This window comes from Chelon labrosus (assembly GCF_963514085.1).
Source record: "Chelon labrosus genome assembly, chromosome: 20".
Classification (NCBI taxonomy): domain Eukaryota; kingdom Metazoa; phylum Chordata; class Actinopteri; order Mugiliformes; family Mugilidae; genus Chelon; species Chelon labrosus.
In genome coordinates, this window is record NC_140353.1 from 16746022 (window position 1) to 16767287 (window position 21266).

General features: G+C 41.6%; 1 protein-coding gene across 2 annotated transcripts in view; it reads left to right on the forward strand.

Moving 5' to 3' along the window:
* The window catches only part of prkd3 (protein kinase D3), a 36489-nt gene that overhangs the window by 3163 nt on the left and 12060 nt on the right, over nt 1-21266 (forward strand). The window contains exons 3-6 of one of the 2 annotated variants that reach the window (XM_084569535.1): nt 15319-15457; nt 19319-19450; nt 19955-20112; nt 21019-21214. In XM_084569535.1, the coding sequence (XP_084425661.1) occupies nt 15319-15457; nt 19319-19450; nt 19955-20112; nt 21019-21214 (625 nt within the window). The remainder of the gene's footprint in view (nt 1-15318; nt 15458-19318; nt 19451-19954; nt 20113-21018; nt 21215-21266) is intronic. The other variant, XM_084569536.1, reaches the window with a different exon arrangement.

The window sequence follows — 21266 nt, forward strand, 5'->3', positions numbered from 1 at the left end:
GCATATTTACATGGATCCTGTAACATATTGGCATAGTTGCAAGAATCTGTAACAGGAAAAGGGTGGGAAATGAGAAACTTTAAAGGCAACCCCTTACACATAATCAGTGTGAACGAGTGCTGATAATCTACTAAGATCAGGATTTCTTACGTTTGTACAGTTTTATCGCTGTGTAACACATGCATTCATCTAAAGGTTCTATGGAACCGGTTAAGATGTGGCAGGAAAGAATGTGATTTATGGTCGACACTCGTGGGAAAACCTGTGACAAAGCTATGAACATGATAACTATCTGGACATTCTGTATATTCTGTTTATCATAGTACACTGTACATGGTCACCATAGAGCATATCCAGCCAGTTCATCCTCATTATAGTGCATTTCTTCTATTAAACACTGTCAAAAGCAGTGTACTGCCTCAACTATTTCATGAAATCCGGCCATATGGCTTTGATATCAATGGAAAATATGACTGTAGGCCTTGTGTGCTTTCAGTCCATCCCTGCCTCACTTCTTGTTCTAAAATATGCATGACAGCAGTAAGCCTTTTTGCAAAGTCCTCTCATCCTGGCCAGCTTTCCCAGCTGAGGATCTCTAACCCCAGCTAGCAGTCCCAGGATGCCTCCAGTCAGCAGAACGTCAGGTGTCTGTCAGCAGAGGCAAGACAGGAAAAGGCTTTAAACTTTATGTGGTAATATCTGCGTGGAGATAGAGTCTGGATGGAAGTGTATTCCCCATCTGTGGTGCTGTTTCCTCCGCTGAGAGCTGGCCTGCTTCACTAAGTGACTCACCACTCAGCCATGCAACAAACAGGGATTCTTATCCCAACTTTAATCTGTGCTGTTCGTTGTCAGATTTTCTGCTGTGTCAGATGTTTGTGCGTGTCAGAATGGGAATTTGTTGCATGCAAACCGTGATATTGACCATGTTGATATCTTGATATCTTCATCCTTGTATTACAGTGGCAATTTGTCCACCTTCCCTGCTGATTATCTGAGTCACTGTGCTGGCACATGGAAAACAGCAAGCTAGATGCACTTTTCCTTGGAAATGGGCTTGAAGGCGTACTAGAAGTTGAATTCCTCCTCTGTGTCTTGTCTTCTTTCTGCCTTTTCCCGCCAAAACAGCCAACTACTACTTCTCACTGACCTCTAGGATTAATATAGCATGTTTTATAGTCAGTGTAAGGGAATTACGTAAATTACATTTGAGCATAAGATTTGTTGACGTACCACTACAAGTTCAGACAAATGCATTGTGCATGATCAAAACACATTGTGCTGTAACCACTTGACATTTACCACCTGTTTACTAAAAAAAAAAAAAAGCCTGCCCAAGGCTTGGAAAGATTTTGTTTGTTGAACCCTCTTGGTGAAAATGCAGCACAGTGTGATTCAGCAAGTATGAGCCCAATCGATCACAAAAAATTACACTCTTAATAAACAGAAAGCTTTACTGCTACTCTGTCTGCTATTTTTGCTGTGGCATTGATATCGTAAAATCTGTAGTCACAGTCTGGGTATCCCCTTAAAGATTGGGACCATAGCTTAAGCACAGACGCTGGTTTTGTGAGTGAGTGCTTTACTTTTCTACTACTAAATTTATCTTAGTACCATCTCTGGCTTGCCAAACTGACTGAAGATCTTTTCGTTTACCAGACAACAATTATTAAATATACTTATTATTTGCACGGATACAAACCAGTATGCCATCACAAATGCTTTAGAGGGGTGGCTGCACAGTTATAAAATTTCCTGATGTTTGTACATGCTCTGTTTTATTGTGAATAATGCATCATGCCTCCAAGGTGGACAATCTGTATTTTTTTCTTCATCCTTTAGATTTGAATCAGTCTCATTGTTTGACAAAGAGTCAGGCAGCCTTTTAAAATAGCTGTGGATTGTATAGATTTTGTACGCTTCATTCCTCTTCCTGCTTAAGACTCAACCACATGACTTGGCCAGCTATCACAAAATACAACTACTTTTTTATGCTCTCTGTGCTAGTCTGAAGTTGGTTTTGATAATCGTGATTTGGGCTACAATCATCAACCTTAGCGGTTAAGGTCAACCTTAGTATGGTGCAACCTGATTTTGATAGCTTCAATCTCTCAGAGCAACAATTACGGTCACTGCTCCTGCAATCTACTGAATACTGAAAAATATGAGCTTTTTAGTGTCACCACTTGGCATGAGAGCATCAGCTCTAAGCCAGGCTCCTTGAAGACTGTGAGAAATCACAAGGGGGAACCAGGGTGGCGGAGACCCCCCCAGTCTGTTACTGTCAAGCCCAGATCTAACCCACGATGGCCCCTTGACGGCCCCGCTGTGGCTACATGCAACTCTAAGTTGGGACAGCCTTGTTTCAGAAGCTGGGTCCTGACTTCTCTGTCTGGATTTTGGGGCTTGATGAATGGTGCGAGATAAACATCCATAGCTTCCACTTGTTGAGTGTTTCCTGTTTGGTGTCGCCCAAGTCCTCTCGTGCAGCCAGCCAGGGAGCAGTGGCGGGACAAAAGTTCACGACTCTCTGAGAATGAATCCCAGTTAGCCAGCTGGTCAGCCTAGAAAGCCAGCCAGCTACAGAACATTCCTCCTCACCCAGGCATTTTTGGAGGATGATGTGATGTTGCTGGGTATGGGTGGGATTAAACTGTAAGGCAACTGAAATATTTGGAGCTAAACACTTGCCTTGGTATTATTAAATATCTGTCAAATATCTAAGTTTTGATGAATGCTGCTGCAATGCCAATTGCGTGTTCAACATATTTTAGTTTTTAAGTCTCTGTGAAATTATTTTTAGTATCCTCCAAACAGCACAATAGAATTAACTGGTGAATTGTTGGCAGTTTGATATAAGCCAATCATTTACAGTGTTGCTTGGGGACACTTAAAAGTTACTGTCTTAATCAAAGAGGATGGTAGCAGAAGGAAGGAAATGTGAAGTGATTTGGCATAGGTGATGGGAAAAATTGTTCTATGAATACTTAGATTTTAGTTCTTGTCCTTAAGATGTTGCTGTATTTTCACTACAGCTGGAAATGCTGTGGAGGGCAGCTGCCTCGGCCACAGGTTTCCCCACTGGTTTTGTCAGTGCTGTAACTCCCAGTCTCTGGTTGAGGGCTGTACAGCTGCCTCTGTAATTAGCGAGACAAAGGCCTTTTTGAGACAGAAATGGGCTACATTGGACAACATACTGGAAAATAGCAAGTATTATAAAAACAGAAGGATTTGGATTGTTCTAAACCTTTGAGTAATATCACTTGCATGATGCAAGGTAACAGTTGGCAGTGAAAACAAGATCAGCTCAACATTCCTTTTCAAGATTAATTAGATCAAGTTGCAACAGTAGAGAAGATTGTCTTTGGTTTACATTTGTATGCTTCCATTGTGATTCTACCTTAGGGTGCTATTTGTCAAAGACTGTTGTGTTCAGTTGCGACCTGAATATCTAGCTTTAGTGAAATATAGAATATAGAATCAATAAATGACTGTGCTCTCACTAGCCTTCTTTCCTAATGTCTTTATGTGGTTTAAGCTTCATTACAGGGACTTGGAACAAGAAAGTAGCAAGAGTAAAATGAAACGCTATAAGGGGAAGAAAATGAGAGAAGAATATAGCTCAAAAGAAGGGTGCAGATGGAAAATGGAGAAACTGCATTTCACATCGACCAACACTAACCAAAGCACACGGGAAATAAATCACCACCATCTCCCTCCCTCCTGCCCTTTGACAATGTAAGCCCACATCTGCATGTTCCTATGGACTTGACGGACATATTTCACCCCAGAGGACGTTCCAACAGCACAAGGCTTTATGTGTGATATACATGGGGCCAGACGTTTCCTGGAAAGCTCATTGAGCTCCTGCTCAAGAAGAAACAGGTCACCCGTTAATATTCACCAGTGGTACTGGTCCTTTTTCCAGCTCAGTTGGTTTTCAGTGTTCATTTGCAGGCTCACTCCAAAGCAATGGAATTGACTAAATTGATATCACGAAGGGGATTGTGAAAAAAAAAGTCTGTCCATGTACAACTCAAAAGCCTTGCACAAGGAATCTATCAATTTCCCCAGTCTTGGAGTAATTTGTGGAAGGGGGGTGGGGTGGGGTGGGGGGGGTATCTCTGAAGTTAAGTGAGCTAAGTAATTTCTAACATCTGCAGTGCACATTTCTGCCGCCTTGCTCTCCTTCAAATGTAAAGTGGCAAGGCAGAACACAGGTCCAGGCCACAAGAGTCAGCGAATGACAGAGTGGAGAAGCGTGGTCCTCTCAGGGGAAAGGGGGCAGGGGAGGCTGGGACAGCCCTATTGGCAAGGCCCTGAGCATGGGGCACAGAGGGGTTTGTGGGCGCTGATGTTCTGTGCCAAAACCATCAGTAGAAGGCTGCTCCTGCCACCAAGTGTGGCTTTGCTTTGGGTTTTCTGTGCTTTTAGTTTGCCCAAATGCCCTTCACCATACTTGACTTTACCCAGTGGTGGGAGATAATCTCGCATCACTCCAATCTCTTCTAATGCTGGCAGAAAGGGCTTTGATTGTGATAATGTTGAAGTGGTAGGCAGCAACAATGCAGAACTATTTAATACTCAGGAATCCCGGTGACTTTGTGCTTGTGAAGCCAACCACATGTAGTGATTTAGGTGTACTTCCTGAGAGACCCATACTAGTTTCCATTCATAAAATTGTAACTGTGGCATGACACGGTTTGCTGAAAAGGGATATCTCATTTCCTTTATTAATTTACTCATTAACTGTTTTAGTTTTCCGATCTTTTAACCGGGTTCCACCTTGACTGCACTTACTGACAACCTCAGCACTCTTAAAGGACTTCAAGCATGACAAATGCTGAAGAAAAGGAGGTAAACTGGCTTAATGACAAGGACTCCATTCAACATATTAACATTGGCCTACTTGACCTAGTTAATCACTAATGTTACTCCAGCTCAAAAAGCTAGTACAAGCAGATGTTATATTTATGACCATATTCTATCTATTAACATGTTAACATGCTAAAAATGCTTCTAGTGTCACGCTATAAAGACCATATGGTCCCTGTTGTGGCCACTCAGTCATATCATTATTGATTGCTGTCTTATTCTGTGTTGTTGTTCTGTGGTCTTAGCGCTGTGTGCCTTTCCTGTCTTTCAGCATAGAGAGTGATCTGTCAAAGTGATAGGAAGGTGGCGGAGGAAGTGAAATTACATGTTGATACAACCAGAAACCCCCTGACTTACAAAGGAACTGGTTTAATAATAAAATACTCGTTTAATAAGAAACATTTTCCCCTAATAAAAAGCACCACAGTCCAAACTGACCATAGTTGTACAAAAACTCCGCTTTAGTTTGATTGGGAATTTTTAAACCCAAGGGCAACAGTGAGCCACTCAGCATGACTCCCTTTGTGACTGTGTCTTTTTCTCCAGCCACACTCGCTGGTTAGTTCCCCTCAGAGCCGCTCCCTGTTTCCATATTCTCTCTGCTCCCGCTCTCCAATCTGCTGTGGTCGGCAGAGCAGCACAGCCTGTTCAGTCTGTGTGTCTGCGTTCAAATGGCTTTTCATCTACGCTGCACTTGCTATTATTCTTGTCTGTGTGTTTAAACATTCAGAGAAATTGCCTGTTGGTGTCTCTGTTTTGAAGAAGGGGACAGCTTGAGTGTTGGAATTTAGCTGCACCGAGTATTTAGTTTAGCGCAGTTCTTTTGGATAGGTACAGTTGTATTTCTGTGAAACGGCTAGTTCAACATCTGTTAAAGTAGGTCCTGATTATTAATCACAGAGAAAGTGAAAACCTCAAGCTGTCCTAAAGTTGCTCCTAAACCACTTTCTGCAACAGAAACCACAGCAATTATTCATGTTTTTGTTGAGCAACAGCAGCCTGTTCCTACATCCTGCTATTATTGCACACCTTCTGACCTCTGGCTCTACCGGAACAAGAGAAAGTGCAGTTGCCATCAATCTCACACAAATCCCCCCCACGTTCACCTGTTTATTTGCCCCGTGTGGAGGTGAATCTGGCGGCTGTCCCCAGCTAATCCAGGCCAGGGCAGAGAGATGGAGTGTATTCTCCAGTATATCTTTGGGGTGGAGGATCGCAGCAGGACTATAACTCATCAGCAGTGTGCGGGGGCCTGGCCAAGCATCTCTTAGATCACACTGTTCTTTTCCTGCGAGGCCTTAGATCCTGTGACTCAGCCTTCCTCTTCTCTGCCTGGCCTCTAGACACTGTTAATGCATGTATAGCTCATGCACACGCTCAAACATAAACAGATGCATGCGAGCAAACACCCACACATGTATAGGACATTGTCACTGAAAAGATATGGGGCAGTTTTTGTAAAAAAAATAAGTAATAAACTAGTGCTGTTAGGCCAAAAGCCACCTGGCTCTCATTGAGGATTCAGTGGCTAGTAACCAAACAGTGACCTCACCACCATTATCTCCACTTCACTGCAGTGCTTTTGTACTTTAGGCCAAATTGCCACAGAAGAGTATTGTTTGTCCAGATCCAAATAATCAAAAGCCTAGTGAAATAATTGTGGGATTTTCTTTGGAGTGCTTCACAGCGACATTTTTTAAACCAGGAGGAGATTTGGCTGGAAACCATCAGCTATTTCGGTGGATGTAAATTGGGTAAACGGTATAGTTTTCCTAGAGTCTCCTGATGATTGAACTGGGTCTAGAATGACAGGTGTAGAGTCTCATACTATTCTGTGGTCTGGACACGGCCATAGACCTAAGCACGGTGGTTAGAGTTGTGATTCCACCTTGTCTGCAGCAGGAATATAGTGTTCACACAGGCCGTAATCAGACACATACACAGGCCTCAGCTTACAATAAGAAGGAAAAGCAGTGAATTAAGTGCACAGGAAAGTTTGGCACTTTTTCAAACCTCTGCGTTTCTCATCTTTCAGTACGAGTCAGCTATGTCTGAGCCGCAGTGTTCACACTTCTCTGAAACATACAGATATAAGACAAGAGTTGAGAAGTGGTTCAGCGCCTTGAGATCTTGGTCAAACAATCAGTTGCATTGAAATTATGTTGACCCCTGTTCATACAGAGCAGCAGAATGAGCTGGCTACGTAAAACAGACTGACTGCTGCTGCTAAGGTTTTTAGTTTGTGCAGTGTGTGTCACAATTTTGACAGTGCATCGCTTCGCCGTCAAGCACATTGAAATTTACTGTGCACCATTTATATTTTGAGTCAAGCTTTATTTCATGCTCGGCTAAAATTCTGAATAATCAGGTGTGTTACAGACTGGATCCATTGGTTTGGAGAGCACAGTGTTGTGTTCCGTGATGACACAGCCTCATACAGTAAAAGCTATGAATGAACCATGAGCCATATTCCACCACATGGAAGAAAACAAGTTAGTCAGCCTGTAGAGTGAGAAAGTCTCAGCTTCTCTTGCCGCTAAGCTACCACATGAGTTTCCTTTCCGTTGCATGTGGTGAGTTCACTTGAAGTGAAGTCTTCCTTTTGCAGTGGAAAAGAAGCCCATATTATGTTTTTTAAAGAGATGGGAAGAGTTTGTCTGATCCCAAAAGTGTGCAGAGCTACCTTCTCGAATATAAACCATACGAGGGTTGTGCTTTGTCAGTCAGTTACACATCCCCCACACACACACACTTTTCTGCCTCCAGCTGTAGTGTGTTTTTCTTGGCTTGTGCTTCCAAACGGAGGAGCAAACAATTTTATGTAATGTGCTGTTGAAATGAAGCATGCGTTTCGACCATTCTTTCCATACACTGGCTGCGGAGCAGAAGGGATTTGCTTGACATGCTAGATCTACAGTATATTGTGGTGTTACACGGAGCAATATTGACAGGAAGCTGATATGTAAATACCAATACTAGTAGTTAGTACATATTGTGGCCACAGACCCTTTTTAATTCAGTTTAATTCATGTTTGGGGATCTTTTGTAGTTTTTGCTTACTATAAAATAAATTCTGCATTGTTCTCATTTTTAAAATCTCGAATATCAGTTTTCACTGTTAATATCACTGAGATGCTAACCAAAATGTACTTGAGCTGGAACAGACATAACAAAGAATAGTCCAACCCTGGGAAATATGTTTGTTTTCTTGTTAAGTTAGTTATGGCTAATAACTTTAACTTTTTCTTTAATGGTTTAATGGCATTACCTCCAGTCCTAGGTAAAGCAACAATTGCTTGTGCACAGTTGGCTTTCTCCACGAGGAGAGTGGTTCATGCAAACCTTCCCTACTTGATCACAACTCAACATTGTACAGCTCAATATGAGGGGACTATTTGCTGGGTGAAAGCTAAAACAAACAGAGAGAAGACTATATAAAACTCAATTCAATCAATACGTATTTTTACTTAATTTGCTTCGTGCCTACACTACAGAGGGTAGATCTGTACCATTAAAGTGAATTATTTAGAATTAATTCAGCCAACATATGTGGAAACTGTTAATGGAGGACCAAGAGCACTTAATGTTGAACGGGACAGTGGAAAACCAGAGTGTTTCCAGTGTGCCCTCTTTTGATGCATCACTCCAAGTGACAAATTAATTATTTGGCTGCTGCTATTGCCCACATCTAGTTATCGTTAAGTAAGCTGCTGCACATGTGTTTCTTGTACCGTGCAGCATGGAAAACTTTTTGCTTGGTATTACATTAATAATGTGTAATGAAAACAAAGACAATTCCACTGTTGACTTTAATAAATTAACACAGTTTTCCACATTGTGTTTGATGTGACTTCAACAAAGTAATTACACAGCTTTCCCCCTAGGTTCTCGTGAGCACATAATTGGATTTTCCAATGCAGGCGTTTGATGAGCTCAAGTATTGAAGAGTATTTTCCTCTGTTGTGGGCGTTAAAATGCACCTCAAAGTCAAACAATGGTTCCCCCATTGTTTAGACATTAAAAAAACAGTTTTCCTATTTCTGAAACCCTCACTACGGCTCAGTGGAACTCATGGTTTCACAACTGACTGCACGCTGATGCAGCACATGTTGCTAATTAAATCTGCTATACATCAAAACTCATCAAGCTCATGTTTGTAGTTATTGAACAAATTTGAAAATGTGGGCCATTTTATAAACTCTCTTTTCATGTCTTTATAAGACGTGAACTGTATTACACCACAAAGAAATCTTCCATCTTCATCTTCTGGTTATGGTTCTGTCTCTGGGGCAGTGTGATCTGATCTTAGCGCTATTATAATTGCAAGGTTATCAATCAATGGACGTATTTATATGGTGAATAAAAGCACCTTGTATCATACTGATCTTGTGACAGTCTTCATCTTGCCACCTCAAGCTAAATGAATGGAGGCCTGCTACCTCCTGACTCTGGTTAAATGTTTCACAAGAACCCTCTACCTTCACAGTTTTTTTTTTAGATAATATTTACTCTGTGCTGTTGCATAGCTTTAGCACAGTGTACATGCATCCATTAATTTCTGTACAATTACACTTGAGGATATCACGAGAACAGTTGTCTTCCGCCCTGAGCAAAGTGTCTGCTCAAGGGAACCTCAGAAGCAAAGGGGGAGTGGGAGGGCTGCTTATTCATGTTCTGCGTTGACAGTTTCCTTGCTAGCATTTGAATTTGAATGGGCTACGAAACATGTCTTAGGTTTTCCATTCACTCTAGCATTTTCAGGTTTATTTCTCAAGGTTCACTGTCCGATTGAAACGCCAAAACAACTTCAAAATTCCCAAATCTCTCTTCTCAGAGAGAAGATGTTGGATATTTAGACTTTTCACATAAGAAAACACATCTAGATCACAAGGTTTGGAAGATAGTCTTGTAAAAAAAAATGCTGGGCTGTTATTGCATTGTTCTGTCAGTTTGGAAAAGTCTTACAAGATGATTATATTGCTTTGCATAATGGAAGTTCACAGCATTTTCTGTGAAACTTAAAATGGCAGACACAAAGACCTCAGTGTTGTTCTATTTGGCAGCACCTATGGCTATAAGTGATAATTGCAGAGCCTCCTGTGTGGCTTCATCACTCAGTTGAAGGCTGGCCCCTGCTGGGAGAAGGGTCATACGTCACTGACTGGCATGTGATTTTTAGGGGGAATGTCTCCAAAGACACACAGTCTCAAATAAATACAATAAATACAAGGATTTTTATATAATGTTATCTAGGGGCCATAAGATCAATCATTTTGCCACTTCTTTAGGTGACACATAGTGAGTCTTGTATTAAAATCAGCATTTTTGATATTGCCACTTTCAGCCTCATACAATGGGTATCTGACTGGGAGAAGTTATTTACAGTGTAAAAAGGAAGAATAGCATAATCTAATGAGTCAGAATTATCAATAACAAATCACATGATAGTGGGATGCCAGAGGTAACAAGACCACTTTTTCCTTGCTAGTATTACAAAATTAGCTTTTTTTTAAATACTTTGAAGAGTATTTTTTTAACAAAAATCCTTTGTTGGTAGACTACAACACTGTTTGTGTGATTGAAATGCTGAAAGTGAAAAATGAAGAAGAAACAGATGCATTTGAAGAGCTGAAATAATCAATAGGCTAACGGCAGAATAACAATTGGCAGCAGTTTTTTGATCATTGGTTTGTCATTTAAATAATTTTTAATGCATCCTTCTTATTTGCTTTTCCTCAGTTTACACGTAGGCGTGAAAACATTTATAAATGAGGCAGATTTTTTTGATATAATGTTAATGACATTTCATAGACAAGATGACAGATGAAAATAATTGTTAGCTGCAGTTCTACATTTGCGTGCTGCCCTACACATTTTTATGAGCACTCGTTTAATAACGAAGCCAATTTTTGTCCAACTTTTAACTCACGCACAATGATCTGTTGCAGAAGGTTTCACTGTAACTGCTCCACATCTGTCTGGCCTGCTGCCACACTAATAAAGGTGCGAGGCGGCCTCAGGTCATGCAGCATACTTTTCCTTACTGTAATCACATGGCCTTCTGTCAGAGCCTGTGTTCTGCTTTTAAACCTGCTTCCTTTTTTCCAGCCACCTCTGCCACACATCACACATGCAGAGGAACACAAATGTCTAACTGCGTAATCAAATGCACGCTATACTGTTTTGATAAAAGCTTTTAATGGCCACTATCACTTAATGCCTTCAGATTATAGTTTTTATGATATCGCACACCTGTACCAAGAGATTCGGCAGAGATTGTGTTTTGCCAGTTTTAATTTTACATGCATTGTGAAATGAACATGGTTGAGTAATTTTCCTAATTTATCATTTTGTGTACCACAGTGTAATTAGTGTCAATGTGCCACAGCGCAGAATGAAACACTTGGGTTTTCATACACGATCATTTTTTTTAATTTGAGGTAATTTGTCCCCATATTTCAGCTCTGTCCCACTCCCTCGATCATCTCCCCTCCTTCCTCTTCTCTCTTGCCTCTTACTCTTTCCTTATAACAGGATTTAGCATATCAATGGCGGATTAGCTCGTTTAACAAAAGCTTACTACTGCAAAGCCCCTTTCCACTCGTCTTTCCAGCCTGACTTGTGGACCTCACACGCAGCTCCTCTGCACCCGGGTCTTTGGTGTGCGTGTGTGGTCGCGGCTGCTCAACTGAATGGATTTGTGTTTGAAGATGACAAAAGACATGCTTAGTCACTACGGGCTTCAGAGATGTCTGCTGTAGCATGTGTGGGTGATGGTATAAGGGCGTATATATATACATATATATATATGCATGAGAGCACGGTGTAGGTGAATGGTATATTTTTACATGCAGGGTGGAGAAAATGTGTATAGGAATCTGCTTTCTACATGTATGCCCCCACAGGTTAACCATCAGTTATCACTTTATCGGTGTGATCGGAACAACAAACTGTTAAAATAGCGTCCTAGACCTGCCAATCTATTGTTCTTGTACCTCTGGCTTCCTCTTGCTTTAATGGGGCATGGAAAAAAGTACTGTCCTTTGCCCCCATAGCCATTACGTGCTTGCCTGCAGAGCTCCTGCTCTGGAATGGGACCCATTCTGTACAGTGGAAAGTGCTGCGCAAGGTGCCAAGAGGAGGTGACTTGAGCTGGCTAGATTTGGGCATCGACTGCAATATTAGTGTGAGTGTCTGAGAGCAGGCGTGTCAGGCAAGTGGAGGAAAACCCCACCGTGACACTGCAGCCGTCTCAGGAAGGATGCCCCCCTTCCCGCGGCTGTGGTGGTGATGGTTTGAGCCACGTAGCATTAATCACCTGAAAGCGTGACAGGGTTTTAGGATGTGCTGTAGGTACGTATGTCAGAAGAAGGGGGGCGAGTTGGAAACGTTCCATTGCACGAGCACGTGCCTTGTTTTGCATTCATAACCTTTTGTTTCCGTATAACCTTTAGTCTCTCATGTTCATATTTCAGTAGTTTGGATTTAGCTGAAATTATCTATATACAGGGATAAAATAAATGAATGTCATATTATATCTCCATGTATGTGTTAGTGTGTGTCAGATGAATACAAATCATCGCTTAACACATACATGTATCTCCTGAATGGGAGAAAAAGTGAAATGTGACTTTACAAGTGCCATAAAAGCACATTAATGACTCAACTAGAGCAGCATGCACAGGCTAAGAGAGGAGGCATCTGCCCTGACAGGTCACCAGTCTAATAGAGTGCTAACAAATGCAGCACACTTTGTCTGAGAGGGAAAAGTCACAGGAATAAGAAGAGAACATCCAGACTGTTACTGCACTTAGAAAGGGCTTTGTTGAGTTTGAAGCATAGTTTGTTAAATAAACATAAGATGCAGAATGCAATCATTAACCTCAAACAACTTTAGTACCTTCATTTAGGACTGATCCCCATAGAAGGTTCTGAAGTAATTTTTAACATTTAATTGCCACATTGTTAGAGCAATATTTATAATACCATATTTATAAATTACATTAAAACATTACAGTTACAAATAATAGTATTTAACAGCACTGATAGTTTTGGTTTTAAAATATCTGGTGGTTTGATGTCTACTTGTATTCCAGTACAGTGGAGGTGCAGTTTAACAAAGATGGTATTTAGTATGATTTAACATCAATTGCTTGTGCTGATTGTAATGAAAATGCAACTGTATTTTTTACCTGTCAGAAGTTACATTACACTTAAAGCGTAATGTCTACATCACTTTTATAGGTCTGTAAACACCTAAACAGACAGCTTACAACTTGCCAGTGGAAAGTGCACACTAACCATTAAACCCTTAATCTTGGATTAATGTAAACATTGCAATGCTTAAACTTATCCAGCGCAAATGAACATATTTACATAATCAATGTCACTGATTACATCAACAAGTTGTTGCCATCCTAATATTTAGTACAATATGTCATTGTTGGCAATGCATCTTCCTTAAGCAGCATTGATGTTAAAACAATGTGTTGTTCATTTATGGAGCTACATGTTGTCTGAAGTGAGTCTATAGTTCATGAATGCTTTTGTAAGCAACACCCCTTGACCAGTGGGGAAAAATCCATAGCCGTACAAGAAGTGAAGACTTTTGTTGCGATGTTGTGGCTTGCAGATCCCTAAGGGGAAATTGTTCCCTTCCACAGAGGGAGATCAGAGCGCAGGGTGGGATCAGTGGGACCAGGTGCTTTGTTAAGTGTTTCTCTATCCAACCAGTAGTCCACTCTATTGCCTCAAGTACTACAACAAGCTTCAGAAGTGATCACTTTCTTTGCAGAGTTACATTTTTACATTTTAGCATTTCATCCTTCGATCTTTGTTGACACAAGTCATCTGATACATCTGTGTTTTGCGAAGCCATGAATCTGTCTTGCTGTCTCTGTGTTTCTTGGCAGTTACAAGGCTCCAGGTGTCTTATGTGTCCCGTGCCCAGACACTGTGCCAACCGCTGGTGCTCCCAGGCCACGGTGGCATTGTTCTGCCTGGCCCATTGTGTGTGACCCTGGTGCATGGGGAAACAGCTGTTGGATGCTTCAATACCAGTCTGCTTGGCATCAATACTAGGCTCTTGCCGTACAGTATAACTACAATACCCCAATTTCCACTTTGATACAAACCTTGCAGGATACCGTTGAACATCTACTGTTGACCGACTTTTTCCACACTGTCAGGTGTCAGGTGTGCTAAAGTATTGTTGTGCTGTGCAAGAGATGGAGAAGCTTTTCCGTGGTATTCAAAACACATGTCACCCATGAGCTTTAAAAATCTAAGAGTAAAGGAGAGTGCTAAACAGATGTCTTATTATTATTTCTTTAAATTACCCTTTAATGGTGTGACATTCCTTTTCAGAATGATTAAGATTCGCTGCAGAGCCACTTCACCATTTTTCCATATGTACAGTAGATGTATGCACATATACTGTGTACAGTATGTGGTCATATATTTTCATTATGGCCTTATGCTTGTGACAAGAACATTGCTCTCCAAGAGGTTAAGGGCTGCCCTCAGTACAGGAAGTGACTCAGTATTGACTGGAGCTGCACTTCCTGTGCGTTGATTCTCCTCTACTCCTCTCAGGATGTTTACCTCCTCCTCCTCGTCTCCCTCTCCCACCCTCATCGCCGCCCCAGTCGTTGATCATATGACTTAGTGCCATTTACTCAGCTCCAGTTCATGACAGTTTGATCAAGACCCTGGCATCGATGGTGACGGGCTTTGGTAACGTTAGAATCTTGATGATCTGTCTTTGTGTCGGAAATTATTAGTGTGCACATTTTATAACTGAAACGTGCACCCAATACGTTGCTCAGCAGTAGAACAATTTCTGGTTCTAATTAAGATGTCATTGTATTCCTGGAAATAGTATGAAATAAAACGATTTGCTCATAAAACTGGCACAAAGCAGAACACCTGGGGTTTATGACTTGATGAAAACAAATGTGGGCCGCTCATTTTGATTGCAGTGGAGAAAACGTGGTATTAGTCTTCACTGAAGGGTCCTCTTAGTTGCATTTCCCCCTACTTTATGGTGTAGATTCCTTTGAAGGGAGGAAAAGAGGTTGAACATGAGCTCTCTTCCTGAGCCACTGGGTTCAGAGTACTCAAATCCCCATACCAGTGGTGATGTAAGACGCAGGACAAGACGTGATATGAGAGTGTGTGTGTGCTTGAGTGTATTTGCAGGAGATTTGCAACAGAACAGGTTGTGAATATGAATGAACTGGTTTATCTGTATCTCTTTTTGTTTTCTGTGTTAGATGTGGATCCTCCACAGTGCATAAACGTCCAGACTTTGAGCCTTAGACATGTATAGACAATTTACATCTTTTATCATTTGTCAGGCTTAGAATTTCACAAGCATCTTAACTGTTTCACTAGAGCTTTTACTCAAGTTTTAACTTCACCTGTATCTCCACTTCTCTCCAGTTCCCAGAGTGCGGCTTCTTTGGCATGTACGACAAGATCCTGCTGTTCCGCCACAACTTAAATGACGAGAACATCCTGCAGAAGCTGACCTCTGTAGAAGACATCCATGAAGGAGACCTCATTGAAGTGGTGCTCTCGGGTAAGTAAAATGGAGTGGAACTGTGGAATGACAAAGAGTTTCTGCACATTTAGTTGAGCTGAGATGTGAACAAAGTAGTACTAAAATCAGCTACTAACTCAGCTCTTCGTCAACCTTAGGCTCACCAGACTTTCTTGAACTGTTGTTCTTACATATACAAAAAATACAAAATTACAGAGGTTATACATCTTGATGTAACTATTTTAATTTTAAACAATTCAAATAAATTATCCAAATAACTCAGTGTCATACCTCATGGATGCATTGGGTCATTATCAGTTGGTAATTTAAGGACATATTTATTAAACTTTGAATGCAGTGTAAGATGCGAAAATAAAGACTGCTAAAATTGATCAGTTTGAGAGAAATCCAGCAGGAAACCTTAAATATGTTTTGACCCATGGAGGGCGAAAAGGTCAGGTACAAAGTTGAGATATAATTCGTCCAGACAGTTTGCAGCGTTTTTTCAGTCTTTTCTTATACACAGCTTTTAATACATTACACTGTGTTTGCTGGCACAGCGTTGGTTCACTCTGCTTCTCTCCAAACAGACTGTCATGCTTCTTTAGACTTCCAAAACAGGAGAAAAATGGACATAAAATTCCTCCGACCAGTATAAACCAAGTGTTTTAAAGTCCAAACAATGGTCTAAGACTAATACACTGGAGGAAGCTTCACTTGATACATTTTGTGCCTCGTCATAGTTGACACACCTTCCAGTAAACACAGCGTGTTGTGTTTTGTTGAAGGGCACTTCAGTGGGTCAGCTGCTCCCTGTGAGAGTCCTCTCCAAAACTTTGCTGCCTGAAACACTCAACACTCCACTCTTTCATTTAGTAATAAGTTTGCATTTTGTTTTCGTGACAGCTATCTAGCAGATTGGCCACCTTTGCAGCAGCTACACAGGTGTCAGGTTTTTCTCTGTCATTTCCTGAGATGAATGAATCAGCTTCCTTTGCAGTGCTGAGACCAACAAATGGCTTAGAGTATCTGTTCGGCTCTAATCTGTTCTCCTGCACCATCTGTCTCCACTGGGAAGTACCTGATACCACCTGTGCTGAATATCTCCCTCTCTCCTGAGCTGAGAGTATTGTTTGCAGGGATTTAGATTGCGGATGATTGTATAGTTTCAGGATCTGAGGATACTTCAAGCATCAGGGCTGAGGAATGTAGACTAAAGACTGGAGAACTTCCTTCTTTTTGTTTCTGACTGTCTGTGTTTGTCTTGTGCTCTCTTTTGTGTCAGTCTTTCTGGCTCTCCTTCCCTCCTCGCTTTCTCTCATTCTAATCCCTCCTACCTCAACAAATCCATCTGCAGGTGTAAGCTGCAACAGCGAAGCTAGACGATTTATAACCTGAGATATAACTGATGAAAACCGCTGCTGAGGATCTCAGATTTGCTACACACTATGCAATGCAAGCCATTTTTTAGATTTTAATCTCAATGAAATTGGCCTTCTTCATGAGAGTCTTTGCATGTCAGACACTTGATCTTTGTTTGAGAATCCCAAACTGAGAGATCCACATTCCCAAGCCTTTCATTTGGTTCAGAGAAAATATGAACCTTTTTCCGCCCCACAATTTGTCTCCTGTCATCTTCCGTTCATTTTCCCTCAACCAGCGTGTTGTTGGATTCTGCGGCTGTGGGAGAGAGTCGTCTGAATATCTCCCTCCCTGCAAGAGAGAGGCAGAAGTGGCTTTTTCTTGGCTGTGAGCTCAAAGAAAAGGGGCTTGTTTTTCCTGCAGTAAGTGATTGTAGTAGACCCGTGGAGTGTAAACATGCTCTGATGTGCGGGGCGGCCCTGGACACAGCGGACACTGCGCAGGCCATCTCTGCCCATGAGGTTTGAGGTTTGGCCTGACCGATTGTCCCTTTGTTCTGTTTTTCACTCCTCTTAAATTCCCATCCACTTTCACAGGCTTCTTCTTCGGTGAAATTGATATTTTTCTTTTTTTTTTTTTTTTTTTTGTCCTGTCCAGCATCGAGGCAAGCAGAATAATGATCTGTTCTTCATATTGTGCTGAGCAGATTTTGATTTGCCAAGGGGAGCTTTATGAATGATAAGGCTCCTCTTGATAATCTCAGTTAAACTTTATTTTATTTTTTATACATGTTGGTGGATGGACCTTTACATAATATTGCTGAACCTGACACGGAGAGAGAAAGAGAAAGAAAGATAGAGTGGACAGGAGTTGAGAGAAAAAGGGGGGGGGGGGGGGATGGAGAGAAAAAGAGGGATACACCAAGCAGCAACTGCTACACCTGTTGAGAAACACAACAAAGAACATCACCCGGTCTCGGCCGGAGAGCAAGCTGACAATCCTAAAAGGCACACAAAAGAGAAAGATTACACTGGGGTAGACAACAACCATGAAATTGATATTTTTCAATAACTTCTGTTTGTCATACAGTTGGCAACCTTATTTTGTTAGATGGAAACTTTGGGTCTGCAAAAATGGAAACAGATAGTGCTTTCATGTGAGCCTCTCAGCCCTGTGAGAAGTGCTGCGAAAAACAACGCGTCAAGTTTGTGTTTGGTGTTGTCTGATGCTAATTAGCGCGGCAAGCATTACATAATAGTGCGACTGCTGAGAAGCAGCCAGTTGTTTTGCAAACGTGTGTGAATAAGCTCATGAATGGCGCCTTTTATGTATCTGTGCCATGGAGCAATATTCGCCTCATGACATGTGACATGCCTGATCTCTTTCTTCTCTTTCAAATCAAACTCAAGCTGCCAACCAGCCGTCATAGTTCTCTGAAATGAAGAAACAATCTGAACAGAGTCACCTCAGATGACCTCTTCCAGTATTAGTGGTACCTTAAATCTGAATAACTCAAATGAACTTAAGCTTGTTTATTTATTTGGTTTGATGTGAAAATTGACCACAGACCTGTCCTGACTCTGGTAATGTAACATTCTTTTCTCTGCTTGTAACATTTAAAGTTTTTGTTTCTTCAAGTCTTACTTTACGGATGTTTTCTCATTCGTTTTAAACATATATGTATATTTTTTTTGTATTGCCCACGAGTCTTTCAAGGCTGAATTTCGTCACAGTAACAACAGCTGATAATAACCTCACTTGTCGTGTTCGGTTGAGTCATCTCAAAGCCCAAGCACTTACAAACATGAGCTGACATCACTACCACCACACAGGTTTTGCTGTTTAACCTTAAGTGTAAAGATTAACCTTGCCTTCCTGTGTTGGTGACTGTGGACACATAAATGATTGCATAAGGACAGTGAGGTATGCTCAGAGAAGACAAGCTTCAGTCATGTACACACACGTTTGGCAGCATTTACCTCCATATCTTACTCATCATCACATCTTTGATGATTCACTGCCATGATGAGCCAAGTCTTGCTTTCCAACAATGAGCTCAGTGTGTCTTGTTTCACACAAAACAGCGGAGGAATAAGGGAAAAAAATAAGAGAGAAACGGGAAGAGAGACATGATCAGACTTCTGCTGGATTTCATCTTATGTTCATAATAACAAAGATGGACTGATATAACGGGACGGTACTGCATTTTTCTGGTGCCTTGTGGGTGTGCCCTGTCACTAGATAGAAGGGATGATTAAACTGAAGTTGTGTCACTGCAGGTGTGACGCCCTCTACTGCTGCTATGAGGATATAGCAGTTATATGTTTGCAGAGGAGCACTTGCTGGGAAGATCTTCCCTGGGAAGATTAACCTAGCATGCATATCTTATGAATGTGTGAGGAACCCAGAGTACCCAGAGAAAACCCAGGAAAGCACAGGGAGAACAGGCAGACTTCTGCATTAGTGGTGCTAACCACTGGACCGCCAAACTGTTTTCTTAATTCTTTTTAGTCATACCACGTGTTGTTTTGGTTCCAGCTCAAGCCACAGTTGAAGATTTCCAGATCCGACCCCATGCCCTCTATGTCCACTCCTACAAGGCCCCAACCTTCTGCGACTACTGTGGGGAGATGCTATGGGGTCTTGTCCGACAGGGGCTCAAATGTGAAGGTTAGAAGCACACACCCACACACCCACACACCCACACACACACAAACCTGCATGAAAGCAGCTGAACCCACAGTGTTATTTTCAATGTTGTAACTTCTCCAGGACCTTATAGTGTATCTGAGGAAAATCCAGCCTCACCCTCACTGTATTCAAACACAGATAGACACAAACACACCACGTCTCTGCCCTTGAGAAAGTATCAGGGACATAAACAAGCAATCAGGAATGATTCGGTCTGGCCTCTGTAGCAATTTATGCTTGACAGTTAGATCCCAGTGGAGTTAAGGCACTCTGGCTCACTTTTCATGATGAATCAGATCGATATAATGTTCTTTTCATGGCATTAGTGTGCATTTGAATTCTTCACAAACTATGAATTGCGTTGATTTATTTACCAGTGAAGTCACTTATAAGTGGGCCACCTTGTGGCCAATTTGCAAAATGAAACATTTCTTCTTTTTCGGATGGAGTTTTTGTGACTCACATATGCTTTTATGTTGCAAGGATGTGGGCTGAACTACCACAAGCGTTGTGCCTTCAAGATTCCAAATAACTGTACTGGTGTCCGGAAGAGGCGATTGTCCAATGTTTCACTGCCAGGACCATCGCTTTCAGTCCCTCGACCACTACCTGCTGAAAATGCAGTGGTTGTCCCGGATGAGGTGAGTTATTTTTGCTGGACAGAAGTGAACAACCACATGACTATGCAGGGAGCAGTGTAGAAAGAATTTAGTATCCGCTTAAGCTGTGAATGAAAGGGTTGATGTGATGATTTTTTTTATACACACATATGAAATGAACCGGCTGGAGCTTTGACACCATCGTAAATCATACTGGAAGCTAGGTGAATTGGCCAAGAATGTAAGGCAGTCAATCGACATGCGGCTCACATATCTCTGCGCCGTTAAATGTTTCTAAACTCATCATATTTGGCTCTTTTCCATTGGTGAATCTCTTGGGCCGTGTTGTAGAATACCACTGATGCAGAAAATTGAATTGTGCTGCACAGAGCTCTGTGGAGAGATCCTCTGTGAGGCCTTATGAAACAGTTTTTGCATAAGCCCACACTGAAATATTCCCCTCTTGTCTGTGTCCCTGCAAAAGGTCATCAGGAAATGTAATTATGCTAATGGAATTAAAAGTCTATTGAAGTCCAAGTTTATGTATCTATTCACTTGTTTGAATAGATATGATCAAAGAATGATCAAAGCTTCCTTCCTCTTTCTGTGTGGAGCGTCCAGATTGCTCAATTTATTCCTATAAAATCACAACTAAATGCTCATATGTGGGAAAACATGACAGATCTAATAACATTGTTAAGATCAGTGTGGTTGTGTTTAATATTCAAAGTCATGCTAACTCTCCATGACAGCCCCCCCCTTCCTTCAGTAATTTCTTTCCCTTGTTCTACTGCCATGTCATTTTTCTCCCTGTCTTGCTCTATCACTCAAATACTCCCTTTGAGGATGCTCTTCCTGTGTTCTTCCCTTTGCTTACTTCCTGCATATGGTTTTTAATTCTTCTAACAATCCCTCCACCTTCCCTCTTTTCCATCCTTCCAACCTCAGCAGCAGAGGTCTCATCAGGAGGCAGGGAAGCGCATCCTGTCCTGGAGCGGCAGGCCTATCTGGATGGATAGGATGGAGAAGACGCGGGTTAAGGTGCCGCACACCTTCGCTATTCACACCTACACTCGTCCTACTATCTGCCAGTACTGCAAGCGTCTGCTCAAGGGTCTCTTTCGCCAGGGCATGCAGTGCAAAGGTGGGACAACTGATGAAGACATTGCAGTTAATTTCAGAATAAAATGTCAATG